Source organism: Macaca fascicularis, chromosome 15, assembly GCF_037993035.2.
Source record: "Macaca fascicularis isolate 582-1 chromosome 15, T2T-MFA8v1.1".
NCBI lineage: Eukaryota > Metazoa > Chordata > Mammalia > Primates > Cercopithecidae > Macaca > Macaca fascicularis.
In genome coordinates this window covers 3,072,121-3,095,708 of record NC_088389.1, presented here as the reverse complement: position 1 = coordinate 3,095,708, position 23,588 = coordinate 3,072,121, and the positions used below count along the sequence as shown (strand labels likewise).

General features: G+C 60.7%; 1 protein-coding gene across 17 annotated transcripts in view; it reads right to left on the bottom strand.

The window, feature by feature from the left end:
• The window catches only part of CCDC187 (coiled-coil domain containing 187), a 59,684-nt gene that overhangs the window by 25,114 nt on the left and 10,982 nt on the right, over positions 1-23,588 (bottom strand). For 13 of the 17 annotated variants that reach the window (XR_012424103.1, XM_045374180.3, XM_045374174.3 and 10 more), the window contains 11 exons: positions 21,711-21,818; positions 16,595-16,729; positions 14,914-16,076; positions 14,390-14,484; positions 10,555-11,150; positions 9,998-10,091; positions 6,773-6,885; positions 2,101-2,177; positions 1,652-1,759; positions 371-495; positions 146-237 (listed from right to left, as the gene is read on the bottom strand). Coding sequence is in view for 16 of the 17 variants with exons in the window: in XM_045374180.3 (XP_045230115.2) it covers positions 146-237; positions 371-495; positions 1,652-1,759; positions 2,101-2,177; positions 6,773-6,885; positions 9,998-10,091; positions 10,555-11,150; positions 14,390-14,484; positions 14,914-16,076; positions 16,595-16,729; positions 21,711-21,818 (2,706 nt within the window). In the remaining variant the exon portion in view is untranslated. Of the gene's footprint in view, positions 1-145; positions 238-370; positions 496-1,651; positions 1,760-2,100; positions 2,178-6,598; positions 6,886-9,997; positions 10,092-10,554; positions 11,151-14,389; positions 14,485-14,913; positions 16,077-16,594; positions 17,342-21,710; positions 21,819-23,588 lie in introns of those variants that run through there. The other 4 variants (XM_074016017.1, XM_045374185.3, XM_045374177.3 and 1 more) reach the window with 3 other exon arrangements.

The following is a 23,588-nucleotide window of genomic DNA, read 5'->3' as shown; positions in this document are numbered from 1 at the left end:
TCCACTCTGCATGGCCTTGGGCAGCCACTGTAGGCCTCTGGGCCTCCTTGCTGTGTACCTGCCTCGGTTCCCCCCTTTTGGGTTCACACTGGCTGAGGGCTCTGCCTGCCTTCAGGCCTGGGTGGGGTTTTGAAGACACTGTCACCTGCAGAGGCTGGCTTGGCCACCACACTCTCTGGTCTGTCCTCGGGACCCTGGGAGGATGTGGCAGCATCTGTGTCCAGAGGCGGGTGTGACCTACAGGTGAGGACACGCCCAGGAGACTTGGCACCAGCGCCCGCAGTGCCTGCCCCACTACCTGTGCCCAGAGACTCCCCAATCTGCATTTCCACGTTGGGAGGGGGTGGCCAGCCCCAGCCCCCGGCCTCACCTGGGTGTGGCCGTCCCTGTGCTCTGAGAGGCTGTGGTCGGCTCTTGGTCCTTGCAAATTGGAGGCTGCTCCAGCTTCAATGCCTCCTCTGGCCCAGTCTGGGTCGAGTGTCTCTCCATCAGCTGCTGTGAGGAGTGGGAGGCGTGTTGTGGAGAACGCAGGAGGCGGCTCCACAACGGTGGGCATTGGGTCAGGATGGTCAGGCCAAGCCCGGTCCCAAGGAGGAGCCTGAAGCTGGGCAAGTCTCCAACCTCAGGGGCCTCTCTGTCCATCTTGCCAGCGGGGCTGACGGTCCCCTCCTGCCTCCCGGAGAGGCCACTGCAGGGAAGCAGGGGTGGCTGGTGCCCAGCCAGGGCTGGAGGGTGTGGGAGCTGGGGGGCCCGCTGCACAGAGATGGGTGGGAAGGAAGCCCCAGCTCCGGTCCCGGCTGGGGGTGCTGGGAGGGCAGGCACAGGAGGGGAGCAAAGCCTGTGATGCCGGGAGCAGGGAGAGAACAGGCAGGGATGCGGGGCAGGGTGTCAGTGCTGCTGTGGGTCTGAGGCCGCCTGTATGTGTACTCCCACACGTGCACACACACACACACACGTGCATGCACACACTTCCATCACTCTCCTGGAGATGCCCCCCAACATGTACCGTGGATGTACTTCCCACCATCGGCCCCTGAACCAAACACAGAAGACAGGTCCACCTCCCAGAAGGTTATCTCTTCCAGCCAGGTCATAGCTGTCAGCCGCCCGGTCAATGCCCTGCCAGGGTCACCGTTCCTAGGCCTGGGTGACATTGTCACCTCATGGGGCAGGTGCTGAACCACCCCGGACAGCGAGAGCTGCCCATCGGAGGGGACACTATTGGCGCAGGACGGCCGTGCAGAGGCGGCTCAGGAGACACTAAGCCCCTTCCCTTCTGGCCAGAGACCTGCCTGGGGTGTAAGCACCACACGCGCGTTGGGTCGTAGGCGCCCGTGGAGAGCCCAGGGCTCAGGGGCCTACCAAGCCTGGGACACGGACAGGTGGGAGGCCCCAATGGCCATCTGTGACCCAGATCTGGTTCCCGCTGAGGCACCCCCAGTGCCGGCGCCCCCAGGACACAAGTGTCCGAAACCTCCTGTTTCTGCACAGAGACTGCTTCAAAGGGAGCTCCAGCCTCTGGCTCGCTTCCTCTCGGCGAGGGGTGCCCACTGTTCCCATGGAAGTCTCCATATTCCTTCCCAGTGTGACTGACCTTCCCACCCAACCTCCTGCAGAGACAGGGGCTCCCCCCGTGGCAAGCGGCCGCTACCTCCAGCTGCCTCCTGAAGAGCAGCCCATCCAGAGTCTGCTGCGTCTCCCAGGCCTCCAGCTCTGCCCGCCGCCGCAGGAGGGCCAATGCCCGCTTCTGCTGGTCCAGCTGCAGGGAGAACCCAAGCTCACGGTTCCTGCTGCCCCCAGCCAGGGAGGGTGGGCCCCTTCCTCGGGGGTGACCCCGAGGAATCCTATGTCTGGGCAGGACCCCTCCCTCCAGCCCACCAACTTTCTCTCCCTGCCAGGGGCTTCCCCATCAGCCCGGGAAGCCCCTCCGTCTGTTCCTGCCACCTGCATGGTCCCCTCCCTCTCACCCAGCCACCCTGTTTCTAAATTCTATAGTCTGTGCATTAGAGCCTCTTCCACTTGGCCTCTGGGAGACAGAGGCTGCCCCCGGCTCACCACCCAGCAGAAAGGGGACCCAGCTGTCGTCGGCCTGGGGCAAACCTTCAGAGAATCCAGAAAGCTGGAGGTCTTCCGCTGGGTGTTGGGAAGGTGTCTCGCACACGGGTCCTCCTGCTGACCTGTGGAACAATGGAGGGGGGCAGCTGAGTGGCCCAGGCCACTCTCCAGGCCTCCCCTCGCCGCTGCCTCGGCGCACCATGGCACAGCGGGTTAACACAGCCTCTGCACCTGCAGGGAAACTGAGGCATGGAGGCCAGGAGTGAAGACGGCCTGACTCCTGAGCCCAGCTGGCATCAACTCCATCAAGAGCAGCCCCTGCCCTGCATGTCGAGGAAGGGCTGGGAGGGCTGCAGCCCCATGGAAGGACACAGAGACCCGCTGCATCTCCTCGTCCCCGCTAAGGCTGGCTCTGCCTGACCCCGGCCAGGACCAACGCCCGGATGGATGGCAGGAGTCTGTGGGGAGGGCGGAGGCCCAGGCCCAGCATATGGGCTTTGCCCCCAGACAGACCGGGTCCATCAAGCATTTGCCATGTGACCTTGAACAAATCACTTGTCAGTCAGAGCCCAGTGGGGACACAGAGGTTCCTCCTTCCCTTGTGCGAGGGTCCAAGGAGATGGTTTGGTACAGGCTGGCTGTGCACTCAGCAGGTAGAAGCTGCTGCTGACGGTGTGGACAGGGTGGGAGGGTGATGACAGGGTGGGTGTGAACGGGGTGGGTGGGTGCTGACAGAGTGGGTGGGTGCTGAGGGGGTAAGTGGGTACAGACAGGGTGGGTGGGTGCTCTCGGGGGGGTAGGTGCTGAGGTGGTGGGTGGGTGGTGACGGGGTGGGCGAGTGCTGAGGGGGTGGGTGGGTGCTGAGGGGGTGGGTGGGTGCTGATGTAAGCACTGGCACAAGTCCTGGGCTCTCCTTGGAATTTCTGGGATTGGTCCAGAGCGTGGGCATGAAAACCTCAGCCTCCTCCTTGGATAGTGAAGTCCCCAGTAGCAGCGGAGGGGGCTTCTCTTTCTCCTTGGTGGCCCCGAGTCCCAGCTCTGACTCTGCACGCTGTTGGAGCTCCTGGCCCCACGGAGGCTGCCACCAGGAGGCGCTGCAGGCAATGGGGTCTGCAGATGGTGGGGCCTCGTGACGGCTCTCGATGAGTGCCCCAGTCACTGTCGCCTAGTGTACGGACGGAGCCAAGACCAGGATCCCCACTCCGACTGCCCCAAGACCGGCGGCTCCTCCAGTGGACTGCTCGCCTTCCCGGAACGGAGCAGCTCAGCCGTGAACCACACAGCTCAGCCGGTCCCTGGGCGTTTCCACAGCAGCAGAGGACGCCCCAAAGCACCGAGACAGGGTGAGCAGCAGAGGCGCCGGCCACATGGCGTGCACTGAGCATTCGCGGTCACCCCTGTGGCCCCATCTAACTGGTGATGATGGAAAGTGGAGACACTCTTACACTTCTTGGTTTTGGTTCAGGCATCTGTTCTGAGCTGAAATTCCTTTTTCGCCAAGGGGAGAAACCATCCTTTGCTTTTGTCTCATGGCCCTGAGAGAGGCTGAAGCCAGCGAAGGGGCCCCAGACCCACCAAATGTCCCTCCGGCTCCTGCGAGCCCCACAGTCCCGCGGCCCCCAAGATCTCCCAGCTGTGGCCTGAGGAGGGGGAGTCCTGGTCATCACCGGCCACATCAGCACCCAACAGTTCAGGGGACATGGCGGGACGTGAGCTGTGTTTGTTCCTGAGCTCTGAGCAGTGACCCAGGAGAAAGCGAGCCGTCCCGGAGCTGGGCATGGCCCTGGCTGGACAGAGACTGCAGGAGTCACCCCAATGAGTGCCCTGACTTCTCTAGAATGGGTGAGAGCCCCAAAAAGTCTAGCTCCATGTGCCACCCCAAAGTCCCTGGTAGCTGTGAAGATGCAATGGGACAGTTTGACGGATCTTGGCACACAGCAGCTGCCGTCACTGCTGGTGGTGATGATGTTAACTAGCTACATTCTCAGTCATGTGGCTTGGGTCCTGGGGAGTCACAGCCTCAAACCAGAATGAGGCTGACAGGACCCATGCCCTCGGTGGGGGCTGTGGAGTTTGAGAGCCAGGGCCCTGCTGTCCAACATGGCGGCTGGCAGCCACACCCGCCATTTACATTTAAACTTAAATTCACAAAAAATAAAATGTAAAGTGCCACTCTTCAATCACACTAGCCACATTTTCGTGGCTTGACGGCCACATGTGACTGGTGGCTACCATACTGGACAACTCAGAATCTGGAACATTTCCCTCATTGCAGAAGGTTTCTAGTGGACAGTGTGGTGTATGTGTTTAAGTCTAGAAAGTTCCACTGGATGGAGCGAGTCTACGTGTTTAAGTCTAGAAGCTTCTATTGGACAGTTCTGGTCTAGGTGTTTAAATCTAGAAGGTTCCATTGGACAACTCAGGTCTGTTTAAGTCTAGAAGGTTCCATTGGACAGAGCTAGTCTACATGTTTCAGTCTAGAAGATTCCACTGCACAGCTCTGGTCTGGGTGTTTGAGTCTAGAAGGTTCCACTGGACAGCTCTGGTGTAGGTGTTTATGTCCAGAAGATTCTCCCAGACAGTGCTGCCTCCAGTCATAAAAGCTAGACCCAATAGACTCCTGTTGCCTGTACCCCTGGGGCTACTGCACCTTCCGCCCATAGGATGGTGAATGAGGTATGGGGTAAAAACTCCCCCTTCAGGCTGCCCTTTCTAAGGAGAAGGCAGAGCCTGACTCTGACCTCAACCCCCTTGGGAGATCCCGGCCAAGAGGCGGCTGTCCTGCGGCCATTGGAACTGTCCATGACTCACATCGGCTAGCCCCTGCCCATCCAGCCTTCAGGAAGTGGGAAGTCAGCAAATCCGGCAGTGGGAGAACAGAGCCCCATCCCAGCCCATCCCTGGGCACCCTGGGAAGCTCGCTGCACCTCCCTGGGCTGCACTTTCTGGGGATAGGAAAGGTGGTGCTATGGTTTGAACGCTTGTCCCTCCTCATGTTGAAATGCAAGGCAATTCAGCCATGAGGCGGCTATTCAGCCACGAGATGATTCAGTCATGAGGGTTCCACCCTTGTGAATGGATGAATGCCATCATTGTGGGCGGAGGTTTGTTATAAAAGGGGGAATCCCACCCCCTCTCGCCCCCCTGCCTTCCTCTCTGTGTTCATGCTGCAAGAAGGCCCTTGCCAGACGCCAGCATCTTGTTCTTGGACTTCCCAGCCTCCAGAACTGTGAGCCAATACATTTCTGGTCATTATAAATCATCCGGTCTCTGGGATTCTGTTACAACTGCATAAACAACCAAGGCCAGAGGCCTGCAGGGGCCTTCCTGACTCTGAACGCCCCCCAGCACATGAGCTGTCTGCCCCTTCCTGTTGAATTCTCCCCTTGGCCTCATGCCTCAGATCCCATCCGCTGTGTATCCTCCCTTGCTTGTCTTCTTACTGTCCACTTTCCCTGAAACACAGGCACTGTAAGGGCCGGGGCCTGCTCCCTCAGTGCCAGGCAGGCAGTGATACTCAGAGGGTGTGTGTGGAAGGAAGGGGCAGGTGCATACCAGGGCTGCAGAGGCTCCCACATCCTGGAGACTGGGAGAGTCTCCCAGGGGAGGGGCCGGAGTGGGGAAGACGCAGACCCTTCCTCCCTCAGAGGGCTCCAGGTGTGAGCCCGACAGGCCCTCTCCTCCACACACACACAAGCATGCACACACACATGCATGTGCACAAACACACAGGACCCTCTCTGCTGGTCCACAGAGAACAGCTTCCCTCAAGCTGCCAGGTATGGCTCCAGGGCCCTGGGAGGACGCTGTCAGTTGGGGAGGACCCGATGAGCCCCTCACCAACCGGGAAGCAGCCTCCAGGAGGGCTCCAGCTCAAGGCTTTGAACCCAGCCCGTGGCATCCACATCCCAGGACTGAAACCCTCCTCCCTGCCCCCGGCACTGGCCCTGGGGCAGGAACCTTCCTCAGAACTCCCCGCTGCCAGCCGAGGAGGGTGCAGGATGTATCTGGGGCTGCTCTGGGATGGTGGTCCAGGGGTAGCCCCCATTCACTCAGAATGCACCCTCCCACCATCTCTCCCCCAGCTAGACATGAACATGTTTTACTCCAATGCTCAAAACCTGTTCTTCTGAAGAAAACCAACAGACAACGACGAAGCAGCAAAAAGGGCCCCCCATCTTCTGAGTCCATACTCACTTCCCATGGCTGCACCAGCCCCTCCAGCTGCCCTGCCAAGCCCGCCCGCCAGGAGGGTCCCACAGCGCAGCCCATGCCAGCACGAGGGCCTCAAGCCCAGGGCTTCAGCAACTGCTGGGTCCCTTGGGCACCAGGCAGTGGGCACTGCTTGTTGGAAACCCAGGATGAAAAGACTCAGTAGCAGGAAAAAAAAGTCGAATCCAGGCTGATGGGACTGTAAGGAAGCGCCCTGGGAGGTGGGATGAGCACAGTGGCATGGGGCATGGCTGTCATGAAATAAGCACGTGGGTCTCATCCACCCAGCCCCCATCACTGCAGGCGTGGCAAGCACAGAGCACGCAGAGGGTCCCGAAAGCCTCCAAAACCTTTAATAACGAGGCGTGGATGCTCTCCACGTAGAAAAGTATTTCTCTACCCCACAGGGCCAAGCTCGAGTGCTAGGCAGTGGAAGGGGTTCTCAGCGGATGCCCCTGGCCACCCGACCAGCCAGCCCAGGGCCTGTCTGCAGGGTCGCCCTTACCGCAGCTCTGGGGGGTCCAGGGCGCCACAGAGTCTGCCCCTCCAGCCGACGGCATCTCCTCCAGTCGTAGGGAGCCCCAGATAGGGTGCAGCATGGCTGGGCCCGCGTGTGAGCTGGAAGACACAGGCACACGCATGGCAGGGCCAGGACCGTGGAGGAGACAGGAGGCAGGGAGATCTGGGGGACAGCCCTTGTTGAGCAGGAAGCTGGGCTCCTGTGGCCTGGAGCAGCTCTCAGACTCCCAACAGTGTGCCCAGGATGGGACCCGAAGGCCAAAAGCCTGGCAGGGGAAGAGCCTGAGGCCTGGGAACCAGGAAGCAGGGGTGAGTGGGAGGCAGGGGTGAGCGGGAGGCAGGGGTGAGCAGGTGGGGCCTGAGCATGTGTCCCAGCATGGTGGTGTGGGCCGAGGCGAGGCTACCAGCCCACATCTGGTAAGCACCGGCGCCAAGCCTGGCTGCTCTGGGCTCTGTACTCGGACCCCAGGGAGAGCAGGGGTATGCACGGTCAGCTTCCATGGCCACCATCGGTCCCCAGGGCCAAGGTCAGAGTCTCCCCAGCCAGCGTGGTCATCGGGACCACCTCTGCCATCTACTAAGGGCACTGCCCACCAGGCCCAGAGCAGAATGGGGTCACACGTCAGCTGTGACCTTCACCCCTCTGCTCAAGGCTGGCACTGGAGACTTCAGGGCAACCTATCTGGGGAGCACCCAGGCTGTGACCATGGAGGCAGGCATGGCTGGACCCACACACCTGCCCCCACTCAGGCTGGCCAGCACGCAAGGCTGACAGAGCCAGGAGCCAGGTGTAGCCGCTGGCCTTTCCCCTGGAGGTGGCTGAGTGGTGAGGGAGAGCTGCCAGGCACAGGCAGGAAGCGCTACTGGGATGAGGGGTCTTTGGGGTGCACAGAGAGACGGTTTGTGGGTGGGGCGTGTGCTGAGCCTGCATCCATGAGCACAGCTCACCTCACTTTGCATTTCTCATCAGGGCCCCCATCTGTGCTTCCTGGTCCACAGTGACCCAGAATCCACTGGAGTGGCTGAAGATGCTGCCCATACCTGTGGCCCAGGGGTTGTCGGGCAGGGGGTAGACACGCCCTCCCTCAGCAGCCCTCAGGGCCCACAGGTGTTTGTCTCACACCCCAACTCAGAAATCAGTCTGAGGCCCGGAGCAGTGGCTCACACCTGTAATCCCAGCACTTTGGGAGGCTGAGGTGGGCGGATTACGAGGTCAGGAGTTCAAGACCAGTCTGGCCAATATGGTAAAAACCCGTCTCTACTAAAAATACAAAAATTAGTTGGGCGTGGTGGCGGGTGCCTGTAATCCCAGTTGCTGGGGAGGCTGAGGCAGGAGAATCGCTTGAACCTGGGAGGCAGAGGTGGCAGTGAGCTGAGATCAAGCCATCGCATTCCAGCCTGGGCAACAGAGCAAGACTCCATCTCAAAAAACAAAAACAAAAAACAAACAAACAAAGAAATCAGTCTGAGAGGCAGCCAGGATCTGGGGCACCTGAGAGGCTCGGCGTGGGAAATGCAGGAGGGCGGCAGCAGGTGGATCCAGCAGAGGCTGCCTGCGCTGGCCCTGAAGCTCCCGCCCCTCAAGTGGTGAGTGGCAACAGCTGTTTCAGAAGACACAGGCCAGGCCCCTTTCCTGGTTGCTGGAGCAGGGGCGGAAGCCTTGGGAGGGCCCAGCGAGCCTCTGAGCCTCTCCCTAATCCCTGCTCTCCACAAACCCGGGTCCCTCCGGGCCACGGTTCATGAATATGATTCTGCCTCCTGCTGTGTCTCTGCCGCCTCGGCAGGGCTGTGGAGGTGGAGGGCACAGCCCAGTGCCTGGCCCTGGTGGGAACATCTGGGTACCATCGCCACAGGGAGCCTGGGCCAAGCCTCTGCCCGTCTGGCTGGACCCAGGCTAGGCCAGGAATGCGGAGACCTCAGCCTGAGTCTGGCCCTGGGGGCAGATCTAGCTGGTCCCCGGGGAACCAGGGACACTGAAATTAACCTTTCCAAAAATTCTCACCACCCCCGCCCCCCACCCCTTCTCAAGGGCTGGGCGGAAGTTGTCCTGGGCAACGCAGGGACAGAGGCGAGGTCTGGCCCGATGCTGCCCTCTTCTGGTCACAATGACTCAGTTCCACGGGCTGGACTGGGCCTGGGCAGCAGGTGGGGTCGGGAGTGAGATGGGGCACAACCCAAAGGCCCTGGCACAGGCACCAAGCCCACCATCCCCTGAGGTCAAGGAGTGAGGCTCCAGGAGAGGAAGCTGGTGGGGTTTCCTAGGAAGGATGGGCAGGGGAGGCTTCGGGCCAGGAAATGTCCCAGCAGCGGGGAGGGGAGGGGCGGGGAAAGGAGGGAAGGTTGGGCTTGGGGAGGGGGCACCCCCTTCCCCCACATGTGGACTCTGAGCAACAGCTCCTCTGCTGTGGTGCCCACTGCCACCCTAGTGCTACACGTGGCGTCTGCCCTCACGCCCTCGGCCACCCAGAAGACAGCTTGGTGGAGGTGGGTGGCATGACCCAGGCCCTGGCGTCCAGGGAGCCAACGTCTAGGTGTCCCTGGTGAACCTGGCCACATGTTAAGGATGCACAGAGGCCTTCCCAAGAGACAGCCGCCGACCTGGCCTCCTGCCTGCCCCGCCGCCCGTGGTGCTGAGTTTTTGAGCCTGGGTTCCAGGGCTGCCTGGGAAGCGGCTCAGGTCAGGCCGGGGTCCCTCACCCGGGTGCTTCCGTCAAGGACAGAGAGGTGAGAGTGGCCGTGAGTGGCCCAAGAAGGCCTGGCAGCATGTGGCGTGCAGGGAGCCGCGGCGACCAGGAGGGCACTGCTGGCCAGAAGGCCCTGGACAGGGATCCCGGCCCACCCTAGCAAGAGCGAGAGGCTGCTGGGCAGGTGGTGGGCTCGGAGGAAGATTTTTGTGGGGAGCAGGTATGGAGGGGAGTTTTTCAGGAGAGGAGATCCAAACATGTTCACAAATCCCCAGGAGGGACTCGAGGCCACAGCTGCTACTGAGGCTTAGGTGCTCGGGAGGGAGCCGCCGCCGCGTGCACTACAACCTCTGTCATGAGTGTCTAACTCAATTTCCACCTGCACACGCCCCTGGACCGAACCTGCTGGGCTCCACTTCCGCCTGGGGCTCACTGGGGCTGCAGGCGCTGGGGTAGGACAGATGCTCCCCTGGGAGGAGGGAGTTGGGACGGAGAGGGACCTGGGGTCGCGGGGGAGGTGGGCTTACCTCCCCGCAGAGGGGCTGAGGGCCTGGAAGGGGGCCACACCTCTCTGCAGCCTTTTGTCCAGTTTCACATCCACGTGTCCCTCTTCTAGGAAACCTTGGAGAAGAGGGCACCTGGCTTCACTCCCTGGTCAGCGGGAGCACAGGACGGGGGACCCAAGCCATCACAGCAGGAGAGCCTGAGCCACACCTGCAGGGGTGAGGGTGGGGGAGCTTCCCTGGCCCTCAGGCCCCTCTGCTGGAGGAAGGGCAGGGAGTCAGCAGGGAAGGAGCCACGGGAGAAACCTCACTCTTCCTCTGGCCAGAGGACAAGACCGGAGCAACAGCTGTTGCAGATGCCACACGCCACACAGGAGAGCTCACACACTCCACACGCCACGCGGGAGAGCCCACGTACACCATGCTGCTCAGACCCCCTGGACAACCCCTGGCTGTTGTCCTCCTAGCCCCCTTTCCAGGAAGGAAGCCAAGGCTCAGAGACAAAATGGGGTCCCCATTCCTCCCAGCCCACAGGACCCCCCGGCCACCCGGCAGTCACCATGGCCCAGGTGCCAGCCTACCTCGGGGCTTGCTCTCGTGGGGGGACCTCAGGCTCACACTCTGCTGTTGCTCCCAGCTGGGGCCCCACGGCAGTGTCTCGTCGTCCAGGAAGTAGGTGGCAGGGAGAAGGGGCTGGGGCTGCACGCTCGCCCATTCCCCAGGTGCCTCTCTGCCCCCATTGGGCCCCAAGGCTCCAGGGCAGGCTGGGGCGGTGAGCGTGGGGGCAGCAGGCAGGGTGTGGGCACGTAAGCGCAGCAGGCTGGCAGCTAGGTCCCCGACAGTGTCCGGTGCCTCGGCATCCTGCAGCTTGGCAGTGAGGCTATCGACCCGTTGCTTGAGGACTTTGGCCGTGGTCTCTAGCGCCTGCAGCCGCGCCTGCTTATGTTGGAGGTGCGGGGGGCTGGAAGTGCCCAGGTGCTCGGCCTCCTTCGGGTCCAGGTAGATGCACAGCCCGCGGGGTAGGTAGTGGGTGGTCAGGTCCTGGGGCTCCAGGGATCCCAGAGAGGGTGAGGCTGACAGCAGCACGGGGGCATCCCGTTCATCTTGGGGGCCCCCTATCCCTGGGGTCTCTAGGGTCTCAGCACGGTTCCAGGCTCTGTTCAAACACAGGCAGAAGCTGCAGGGGGAGAGACGTGGGCAGATCAGCTCGGGCTCGGTCGCCCCAGCAGGGCATGAAAAGCACGCGTGTTTTGTGGGGGTGAGCATCACAGCAGCGTCTGTGACCGACCGAGTGTCTGTCCGCAGGGACCAGGGAAGTGGTGACGGTATCCACACAACAGACACAACAGACCACACAGCTGCCGCAAGGAACAGGGCCAGGCGTGAGTGAGGGGACAGAGGAATTGGATCCCGGGCACTGCCTGTGGGGTGTAAAACGGTGCTGCCGCGGTGAGAGGCAGTTGGGTCGAACATAGAACGACCACGGGTCTGGCAAGTCTGCCTCTGGGCACGCACCCAGAAGAGCTGAAATCAAAGTCTCAAAGACGTCACCCCTGTTCACAGCAGCCTTATTCACAACAGCCAAAAGGTGGAAGCCACTCAGTGTCCATCGAGGGACGAACGGAGAAGCAAAATGAGGCCCACCGACACAGTGGAATAGTATTCAGCCTTGAAAAGGAAGCACGTTCCAACGCAGGCTACAACATCACCCTTGGTAGAATAAGCCAGGCACAAAATGAAACTGGCCCGATGGTCCCCTGGAACTCACCTTCATGGTTTCTTCTGAATGACCATAGAAATGAGCCCGGCCGGTCTTAACATGTGAGAAAGTTTCATTTGTCTTACCTGAGTTCCTTTCTCAGGAAACCGACCACCAGCCCTCCCAGACAGAATCAAGGAGTTGAAACGCACCAGGTCACCGCATCCGGACGATGAGATGCCAGACTCCTTGTGCATCACGCTTGCTTCCTTACCCTTCCCTAGTTCCCGTTTCCTGCACGGAGCTGCACTCCTTCCCTGATACGCAAGACCCCAGCTTTAGTCTGTCAGGCAGGGAGTTGGATTTGAGACTGAGCCCCCGTCTCTTCGGCAGCGGCACCCAATTAAAGCCTATTCCCTGGCAATACTCATTGTCTCCGCGATTGGCCTTCTGTGTGGCCAGCGGCAGGACTGAGACCAAACCCCTGCTGTTTCAGTAACAAAAAGGACAAATACAGTGTGTTCCCGCTCACATGAGGGCCCTGGGACAGGCAGATCCGTATAGACAGGAAGTAGAATGGTGGTTGCAGAGGGCTGGGGAGGAGATGGAAAGTTAGTGTTTTATGGCGACAGAGTGTCAGTTTGGGAAGATGAAGAGTTCCGGAGGAAATAGAGATGGGGTCTCACTATGTTGTCCAGGCTGGTCTCAAACTCCTGGCCTCGAGCAATCCTCCCACCTCAGCCTCCTAAAGTGCTGGGATTATAGGCGTGAGCCACCGCGCCCGGCTACAATTTTTTAGGTGGGGAAAAAAACAGACAAGGACGTGATGAAGTGAGATGAGGCCCTGCAGCCGCCCAAGATGACGAGGACCAAGCTTGGCAGGATCCTGTTGAGCAAACGGAGCCTGACAGTGGCCAGTGGGGGAGGGGCTGCCCTTAGGGAGGGGGTGGCACGGCGGGGCCAGCATGGGACGCTCACTCAGTGGCTCACTCAGGACCTGTGTCCTTGTCTCTCTGGACATTGACAGACACAGCCCCTGGGCTGCCCTGTGACCCAGACTCCAGGGAAGTAATCCCCAAATAAGCCCCTTCAGGACAAAATGGAGCCAAAAGGAGCCAGAGGGAGGGGTCGGGTCCTGCAGAGAGGGGTGGGAGCTGAGCTCCGGGGCCAACTGGAAGCCCCCAACACCGGCTGCCAAAGATATGCCAGGGGCAGCCCTGAGGGAGTCCAGGGTGGGACGCTCCTGGTGGGTGGGAGCCCCTTCCCCGGCCTCTGAGCCAGCATCCCCTGCCCGCCAGAACCAAGGGCATGCAGGAGGCCTGGCTGAGAGTTCCTCACAGGTGCCTAGCGTGAAGCCAGGCCAGAGAGTGTGTGCCACTGGCCTGAAGCTGGGGCCTTCCACAGCCCTCCCTGGGCAAGAGCCAGGCTGGAAACTAGTGAGACCCAGGCTCAACTCCCCCAAGCAAAGCGGGGGGAGGTCTTCAGACCCCACGTGTGTGACTCACGATGCCCTCGGGGGAGGGGCCTCCAGAAATTCAAATACACGGTAGTCAAAGCAAAACAGAAACACAGAAAATAAGCGAAAAGTAAGCACTGTGAGGAAGAGGAGAGATGGGGACCCTCGTGCCGGCAGGGGGATGGGAACCAGGGCGGCTGCTGTGGGGAACGGGGTACGAGTGCCCGAGAAAGCTGCACACAGAGGTGCACGTGCCCATGCAGTTCACTGCCAGGCGTGTACCCAAGAGAAATAGCGCAAGGACCGAAGCAGCCCGTGCAGCCGGCTCACGGCCGCCGCAGGTGGGGCCCAGGCATCCGTCAGCCACAAGGCTGTGAAGGAAAGGTCACCTGCCCACAGCCGGCATTATTCAGCCACAGACTCAGTGAAGTTCTGATTCAAGCTGCAACACTGATGAGCCCGGAAAACGTTAAGCCTCAGTGAGAGAAGCCAGACCCGTACCCCGTGATCCCATTTAGATAAAATGTCAAGAATAAGCAAATCCAGGTGGGGTGCGGTGGCTCATGCCTGTAATCCCAGCACTTTGGGAGGCCGAGGCGGGTGGATCACCTGAGGTTTCGAGTTCTAGACCAGCCTGGTCAACGTGGTGAAACCCCGTCTCTACTGAAAATACAAAAAATTAGCCGGGCGTGGTGGCGGGCGCCTGTAGTCCCAGCTACTCGGGAGGCTGAGGCAGGAGAATCACTTGAACCCGGGAGGTGGAGGTTGCAGTGAGCCGAGATCGCGCCACTGCACTCCAGTCTGGGCAACAGCGAGACTCCATCTCAAAAAAAAAAAAAAAAAAAGACTAGGCAAATCTGTTGAGGCAGAAAGCAGACCCATAGCTCCCCCCAGGGCTGGGGGAGGGGCTGCCTCCTGAGGGTGGGGCTCATGGGGAGTTGGAATGTTCTGGAACTCAGTGGAAGTGCTGGTTGCACAGCACACGGGGAAGGTGCTCGATGCCACGGAACGTGCCCTTTAATGTGGTGGATTTAAGTTTGATGCGATTCTTGCCTCCATGAGAACAAGCACAGTGGTGACCGCCTGCTCCATGCAGCCAGGCGGCACTGTGGGCGGGCGGGACAGAGCCTGCCCCACCTGAGGAGCCTCTCAATCATGAGGCGATATCATGAGGTCCCCAGAACGCACCCAGCATTGTCCTCGGCCCCAGCCCACCCACGGCCCCACCCAGCACGTGCAGCCCCTGCACTTTCACACCCACCTGCCTGGAGCTTCCTGGCCCCCCAGCACCACACCAGAGGTCACTTTGCTCCACTCCAGCACCGGGGACTCCAGGCTCCCGGAGGCTTCCAGGCCCTAAAGCAGAGGGCAATGCCATCAGAGGGCCCCCGCCTGGGAAGCCCACACGCCCCGTTCTCTCAGCCTCAGAGCTAGGCCCTGACCTCCCCTCGGGGTCTCAGGCTGCTTTCCCAGAGCCGTGCAGGAATCGGGGGTCCCACTTCAGGGGCTGTGAGAGCCAAGGGAGTCTCTCCGGAGCCCCGTTGTACCCAGGGGCAAAGGCGCCCAAGTCTGACCCTGCACCTCACCAGGGCATCCCCCAGGGAGGCATCCACAGAACCTCTGGCTTTCTGTGGGCAGTGGCAGCGACACCGCGCAGTCCCCAGCCCCCAGCTGCAGCCCTCACCCAGCCACTCCCTGGAGGGCACCAGGGGGCTGGAGGCAGCACCTGAGCGCCTAAGCCTTGGGTCCATGGCTGAGTCCCCCCAACCCACCCCCGGCACGTACCGCGGACTGCGCAGAACTGGGGACAAAGGTCACGATGCCAGGGGTGGTCCGGGAGACCACGGGGACCGCCCTGCCAAGGACGGCCTCCCTCTGCCGCCGGTAGACCTCCTGCAACCTCTGGCTCCTCAGCTCCTGTGTGCGCAGGGCCGAGGCCTTCTCCTCCAGGGCCTGCCGCCGCCGGGCCTGCGCCTTCTGGCGCATGAACTCCCGCAAGGACTCGGAGCTGTGTGAGGGTCCCAGGAGACCCCGGGGCCTGGGGCAGGGCTGTAGCACGTCCTTCTCCTTCCCAGGTGGGTTCTGAGGGAAGCTCCCAGTGGGCCGTGGCAGGGCATGCTTGGCACCCGAGGCAGGGGAGCCGATGCCTCTGCCCTTGCCCGGGGGGCCGGCCCTCTGCACGCTGGAGCTGCTCCAGGGCCGCTGTGCTGGAGGACTGGGCCTTTCCAGAGGATTCCACAGTCTGGGGCCAAGGGCCTCCCAGTCTTCACAGGCAGTCCAGGCCCTCTGTGGACAGGGCTGCGTGGCTGCAGCACTCCAGGACTGCTGGGTTCCAAAGGGGTTCTGCTTTTCAGGGGAGCTCCCCGGCCTCTGGGAGGAGGGGCCCTGTCTTTGGGCCCCCGAGGCCCACTGCGAACTGCAGGCCTGCCCAGCCAACGCACTCCAGGGCCGCCGGGAGAAGTGGCCCAACCTCTCATGGGGACTCTCCGGCCTCTGGAAGGAGCAGTCCTGTCCTCGGGTCTCCCAGGCCCTCTGCGGACGGGACTCCCATCCAATGGAGGAGCTCCAGGGCTCCCAGGTGTGGAAACTCCTAGCCCTCTCTGAAGAGGAACGCTTCCCCTCTGTCATGGCCCAGGGACTCTTAGAGAAGGATATCTGGGCACTGGGGTCCCTGCAGGGGCCCTTCCTTGCCACGTCCTGCAGCCTCCGCTTTGTTGGCCTCAGCTCTTGCCCTCCCTTGCGGGTCTGGGCCAGTTCTAGACCAGCCTGGATTTGCTGGCGCAGGTCTCGTAGGATGGCCATGGCCGTCTGGATGGTCGCCGGCTGGTCGAAGGAAGCCAGGCTGGGTGTGTTCCCAGACACCTGCTGGTCACTGTGGGCGGAGGTGGCACCGGGACACTGGGCACAAACCGGTGAGCACTCGGCAGCTGTGACTTTCTCGCTGTCTCCTGCGAAGACAGGAGGATCAGGGGTGAGGAGAGGAGCAGAGGGGAGAGCAAAGCCAGCTCCTCCACCAGGCTGGAGGCAAAGAGCGTGGGGGCGGCTAGGAGGCCCTTGGGCCTCTGCTGGGCAGAAGCCCTCTGAGGGTGGGCACCACGCCTGTGTGATGAGCCGCTGCTCTGCACACGGTAGCCAAGCACAGGTGGAGGGTGCCAGTGTCTGGGGAGCCCCTGCCAGCTCCCATCCTGCCTTCCTGCCAGGAAAGCGCCTTGGCAGGGTGCCTGCCTGGGAACTGCCGATGGAGCCTCCCAGGGACAGAAACCCTTTTGTTAGGCTTTGAAAACACTTATTGCCCGAAGTCCCCAGTTGAATGGGTGGCAGGTTTGGAGGGTGTTTGCAGGCTTCTGTGAGAGGCGCCCACACCTCCTCCTTCCAGGCAGCCAGGAGCCTGGGCGTCTCCTCCTCTGCGCCCGCCCCCAGATGCCACAGCAGAGCAGGACAGAGCTCATGGCAGAGGCACAGGTACCTAAGTCCACGGTGAGAGCCGGGTCTCTCCAGGGATCCTTGCTATGGAGCCTGCGGAGGACAGGAGGGGGCCCAAGCAGCGACCTCACCAGAGCTTGTCCCTTTCTCCAGGCGTAAACACCAACCAGCTCCGAATCTTAAACAGAGAAAACACACACGCAGCCGGGCGCCCCATGTCCCTCTGGGCACTGGCCCGGACGGGGAGGTTGGTGGCTCTGCACAGCCCCAGGAGGCCACTTCAACACTCCCAGAGGGCACAGGGGGCACATCCCTCACATCCAGGCCCCTGTTGGGCACAGCGGGACCCTCAGCCTGCACGGGGCAAGGCTGAGTCTCAGGGCGGCCACGGGCAGGTGGCTTCCCTGACCCTCAGAGTCTTCAGGAAAGCGTGGACAACGGGACCTGCCCCACAGCTCTGCCAGTGAAGCTCTCAGCACAGGCCGGACACACAGCCCATGCGAAAGAAACACTGAGCAGCAGCAGCGGCAGGAGTGACAATCGCGAGCCGGCGGCCCCACCCTCCGCTCCCCACTGCACATCAGGCTCCGCACGGACATGGGAGGTCCTGCCACCGCCGGCCACACGCGCCGAGCCCCAGGAGATTAACCTGCGTTTAAGCCAGCAGTCAGTGGTCACACGGGTGGGCGGCGGTGAAGGCTCCCAGACTGGCAGGACAGGGAGTCCCAAGCATCGCGGCAACAAACGGCCCCACGTTCCGAGTACAAATGAGCCTTCGCTCACAAATGGCGTCACACAGTGAGCAGCATTCATCAGGGTGGTACTTCATAGCCCAGCTCACGGCCACCGATGCCAACATCAGTGCTCCCAGCCCCGTGGGCCCAGCCGCGAGGGCCCTGGCCGGAAGCAGGGCCAGCCCTGGGCTCACACACTCGCACACTCACACACACTCATGCTCAGACGCTCTCACACATGTGCCCCCCCCACACGCACTCACACACATGCTCACAATTCCCTCACGGGCTCACAGGCTCACACACGCACTCCAGTGCTGACAGGCACGCACACACTCACACAGTCACAGCATCCCGCACACGTGCTGTCACACATGCTCATTCACATGGTCACACATTCACACAGGCACACACACTCGCACACACTCTGACACATGTTCACACACGGTCTCATCCTCTCACACACTTTCACACAGACACGCATGTTCTCACACTCACACACACGACCACACACTCATGCTCTCACACTTTCACACAGACACATATGCTCTCACACTCACACACACTACCACATACTCATCCTCTCACACACTTTCACACAGACACGCATGCTCTCACACTCACACACTACCACGGACTCATGCTCTCACACACTTTCACACAGACACGCATGCTCTCACACTCACACTACCACACACACTCATGCTCTCACACACATTCACACAGACACGCATGCTCTCACACTCACACACACTACCAGACACACTCATGCTTTCACACTTTCACACAGACACGCATGCTCTCACAGTCACACACATTACCACACACTCATGCTCTCACACACATTCACACAGACACACATGCTCTCACTCTCACACACACTACCACACACATGCTCTCACACACATCACACATGCTCTCACACTCACACACTGCCACACACTCATGCTCTCACACACATTCACACACACATGCTCTCACACTCACACACTGCCACACACTCATGCTCTCATACACATTCACACACACATGTTCTCACACTCACACACTGCCACACACTCATGCTCTCATGCACTTTCACACAGACACACATGCTCTCTGACTCACGCTCACACACACTGCTTATTCCACCTGGCTCTGCAGGGCCAACACCACACATGCTATGAGTCCCTGGCGCCTACGCCCCTCCCTTAGGCCCAGCCCAGGGCGGTTCCACTCCACAGCCTGGGGTTAAGACCACCGTGGAGTCTCAGCCAGGGCTCGCCCTGGCCCCCACGAAGGGGAACGTTCTGCCAAATGAGGGTGCCCTGGGCAGGGACCATCCAGAGAGCTAAGCACCCAGGGGCAGGCTCCTGGACTGAATCAGGGACTTCCCTAGCACCCCCCAGACATGGCACCTTCCTCACACTGCCCTGACCCCTGGCCATCAGCCACAGGCCTGAAGCTACCTCTCCAGGAAGGGGAATGGGCTACGCAGTCACGCCCACCAGGCCATGCCCTCCCAAAGCCACATCCCCAAGGACAGGTTTCCCACAGCCACGCCCTCAGCAGGACAGGACCCCAAGCCATGCCCCACGCCCACTTTAGGACAGGACCCCTTAAGGCCATACCCTGTCTAGGACAGGACCCCAAGATAGAGGAAGGTTTAGGGTGTGGTCTCAGGAGTCCCAGACCTGGGTTTAAGTCTGGCTCTGCCACTCATCAGCCATGGGCCTCAGGCAGGTGATTCACTTATCCATGCCTCAGTTTCCCCATCTGTAAAATGGGGTCCGTATCTCACAGCACCTGCCATAGGGCCACAAGAATGAAAGGATAGTCACGATCATTGCAGGAGTTAGGCCCGGAAGCGGGTCAGGATTCCGCTGGCTCAGGGTGGTGTCAAAGGCCGGAGCTGAGGCCAACGTGACCCAATTGGCCACAGCTGGGTTTCGGGGGGGACCCAGAATGGAGGGGAGCCCCGGTAGGGTTTCTCCATCCTAGTCCCTACAGCTGCTTTCCCTCGCTGGGGTGCTGCGCCGGGGCCCGCCTGGGGAGGGGCTGCCTGCCTGCTCGCCCGGCCCCTCCATCGCTGGCCACTCACTTCCCCATCAGCCCGCCAGAGGGTCCCGCTCGATAAATGGGTCCTGATGGGCACATTTTTTCTTCCGCTGAGCAGTTTAATGGCAATTAATTTTTTTACGAGAGGATTTTTAATCTGTGGAAATGGATGAAGTCCCCAAGTGCCCTGTCAAAGTTCCGGGGCCGACCGAATCTATGATAAAAAATGCAAAGTGAGGTGATATAATCTGAAATTAAATATCGGGCTTCATTTTCCTTTGGCCCGGATGGATGAATATTTTATAACTATTGTGATTTAATTTTTTGTTAACTACAGCAAATTTCTAATTCATCCAATTCCCAAGTCCTGTGGCTCTGACCTCTGAACTGAAACTCATCTCTCCTTAGCCCAGCTGTGACTTCGTCACTGACAGAAACTAATGGTCAACACTGTCAGGGTGACATGGTGCTTACGATGATGAATGCGGCCGGTGGCATGCCCTCTGACCCGGTGTCAGGCAGAAAGCAGGTCATTTTTCAACTGAGCCATTAAAATAAAACAAACCAAAGACTTGGGGGAAGGAGGGGGTGATCATGCAGAAAATTGTTATATTGTACGCATGTTTCCACAGCCTTCCGGAACCTTCTTGGTGCCCAGGTCCCTCGATCGCCTTCCCCTCCTGCTTGGACTCTGGCCCCGCTGAATGCACATGGTGGCCCCGCGGCCCCGCTGAGCTCCCACCTAACCCGCGCGTCCTCTCTGGGTGTGGGCACAGAGGCGTTTACGCTCGGCTGGAAGCTGCCGCTTTGCCTAAGAGCAGAGGGGCCGGTGACTGATGACACGGGACAGACGCTCAGGCCCCCAGGCACGGACAGAGCGCACGCCACGCAGTGCCCCTCCCCGCGGCCCCAGGGCTGTGATTGCACACGGTGTGGAGAAACTGAGGCATGGAGCATCACGGGAGAGGCCGGCAAGCTGGCACTGCTAAAACTTAGAGTGAGGGTCCCACAGAGCCAATCTCAGCCCAGTGGGTGGCGTTCACTCCACCTGGGGGCTGTTGCTGGTATCTCCAAAATCCCGTGGTTCGGGGGCCCCAGGATCCACGCCTGGAGGGTGGCCTTGACAAGCTGCCCAGGTGTGGCCCCAGGTGCACACGGGTGGGCTCCCAGGTTAGGAGCATCGGCCTCGGGCTGGACGGGTGGGAGGCTCTGCCTCTGCCTGTGTAGCTCCGGGCAGGCTGTGGACGCTCTGTGAACCTCGGTTGCCTCATCTACAAAATGGGAGCAAGACTGCTGACCTTGGCGGGGAACCAGGAGGCTGCAATGGGCCCACATAGTGTGGGTGCTGGCCACACCACTCCCCTGACCATGAAGACGCCCCAGAGGGAAGCCCCGGAGGGACTCTGCCTGCCGCCCACCCGCTCAAGGGCAGGGGCCGCTCTCAGGTTCACCCTGCTATCTCTGAAACCCATGCCCAGGCTGGGCCGCTGGGTCTCTGACACCTCTGCCTGGTCCTCAGCAGGGGAGATGCCTGGATCAGAAATTCCTCTGTGACCACTGGGATCCACCCACAGGATTACCTGACTGGACTCTCCGGGAAACACGCATGACATTAATCGTAACGCAAGCGCATGGCTGACCCACACCCCCATGTGCCTGTGCGGAGTCCCCAAGCTACTGGAGTGGGGTCTACAGAAGACCCTTTCCCACCCCCAAGTGTGCAGGTGGAAGGAGATGTCCTGGCTTGCTCATTAAATGTGCCCACTTGACAAAGCAGGCACGGCTCCCTCGGCCAAGCGTGCCCTGAGCTGCCCACCGCACGTGCACCCATGCCAGTATCTGTTACTGCTCTGGAGAGCTGTGAGCTGCGGGTGGCGTGAGCTGCGGGTGGTGTAGGCTGCGGGCGCCATAAGTTGCAGGTGCTGTGGGCTGTGGGTGCTGTGAGCTGCGGGTGCCATGGGGTATGGGTGCCTTGAGCTACGGGTGCCATGAGCGGCAGGTGGTATGAGCTGTGGGTACCATGAGCTGCCAATGCATGCTACAGTGTGATTGAACGGCTCTGTTTCCTTAGACTCGCCCAGTCTCCCAGTGTCGAGAGGACAATAGTGCCCGGTGTTTTGTGGACTTCTACTTTGTCTCAAGGGACACGCCCCTGCCCAGACAGGAACCACCTGCTGCTCCAGTGGTGGCCAAGGTCACCAGTTGCCTGGGGCACCAGCCCTGACGCTCCAGCCGGGCCTGCCGATCCCAGGTGCCCTGCAGAACCCTGTGCATGTGGCAGTCTGGCCGGCCAGCTCCAGCTCCAGAAATGAAAGCCATCTGCCTACCTAGTGTGTGCCAGGATCATATACACCTAGTGTGCCGGGGCCCCAAAATAGCAAACCTTACCTTCGTCTTTGTCTTTGTCTCTGGCTGGTCTTCTAGGGTAGGATGACTTTGGAGTCTTCTCTCTTTTGCAAGAACTGCTCTTGGCCCTTTTGGGTTTTTCCCTTAGAACTTCAGTGAGGAAGAGAAAGGAAGGAAGGGAGGGAGGGTGAGCAGTAAAATGACACACAGGCCCCGCCACATGGCTGTCCTGGGGTCCTGTGCAAACACAGTTCCTAGAGTCATAAACATTGCCGGTCCTGATCCCTGGTTGGTGAGAGCCAGGGTGGGCGGCTAACGCTGGGGACGTGGCACAGTCTGACTGTCACATCCCCTGCAGTGCTCTGCCTGGGGACTGCCGCTGGGGACTCCTCCCTAGAGAACCGGACATACCTACTCAAATTCCCTCCCGAGTGTCTGGCGGCCTCCCCTCCAGGCTCAGAGGTCCTGAGGACAGGAAGCAGTTTCTCCTCTCTGAACCCAGCACCCAGCTGGGGGCCCGGACCATGGGCACTCAGGACAGTTTGCTGAGTGAATGAATGACTGGACCGGCCAGGACCCAAGTGAATGCACAGAGTGGCAGCAGCGGACTGAACACCTCTGGGACCAGGGCCAGGAAGAGCAAGGGCAAGACCTGGAGAGGTCTTGGCATGGCGGGGTGGACCCCTCTGCTGATGGGGAGGAGATGGAGAACCCCAGGGGGTGGAGTTTGCTCAAAGTCCTGCAGCGAGTGCAGCGGCCACCAAGAGGGCCTGGCTCCGGAAGCTGGCTGGTCATCTTTCCCTGCCTCCAAGCTTTAGTCTCCGCACAGCTGGGGTGGGGGCGCATCTGGGAAGCCACCATGCGAGAGCCTGCCGTGTCTGACGGGTGTCCCACGGCGGGGGACCCATAGAAGAGGACGCTGACCCAAAGGCGTCTGAACCTCCAAACGCCGCTGGGTCCAGGCTGGGCCTGTCCCTTAGTTTTACAGGCCCCAACTCTGCTGGCAGGAGGAGCCTCAAAAGCCAGGTCCTCTGCAAGGGACACATTCTATACGGTCCCCAGAGTCACTAGGTCCACAGAGACAGGAAGTAGGAAGGTAGGTGCCAGGGGCTGGGGGACGGAGATGGAGAGTAAGTGGGGACAGAGCTTCGGTTTGGGAAGATGGAAAGTTCTAGAGATGGAGGCTGGCAATGTCTGCCCAGCGCGATGAATGTGCTTAGCGCCACTGAACTGGGCACTTAAAGGCCCTCCGACCGGGCGCGGTGGGTCACGCCTGTAATCCCAGCACTTTGGGAGGCCGAGACGGGTGGACCACGAGGTCAGGAGATCGAGACCATCCTGGCTAACACGGTGAAACCCCGTCTCTACTAAAAATACAAAAAATTAGCCGGGCGTGGTGGCAGGCGCCTGTAGTCCCAGCTACTCGGGAGGCTGAGGCAGGAGAATGGCATGAACCCGGGAGGCGGAGCTTGCAGTGAGCCGAGATCGCGCCATTGCACTCCAGCCTGGGTGACAGAGCAAGACTCCGTCTCAAAAAAAAAAAAAGGCCCTCCTCCATGCCTGCTTCTGGAGAGTTCTCAAACTGGGAGCATGAAAACGAGGCTGCCAGGAGCCGGTGACTGATAGGATGGAGTGGCTGAGGTCCCTGAGTGACCCATTGCTGGACCCTGAACTTGACCTGGGGCAGGGGCAGGGAGAGTGGCCACCTGGACAAGCTGTTGCCATTGGGGTCCCCCGGAAGGCAGAGGAGGGAGGAACAAAATGGCGCTGACCACGGGCCTCAGGCGGAACTGGATCTGGATGGGCAGGAGTGCCCCTGCAACTGTGGGGTGAGGGAGAGGGCTCTGTCCCCTGCTCTCTGGGGGCCAGCCCGGGACCCCGCCCACATCTGCACTGGCTCACACACCACATGGGAGGGAC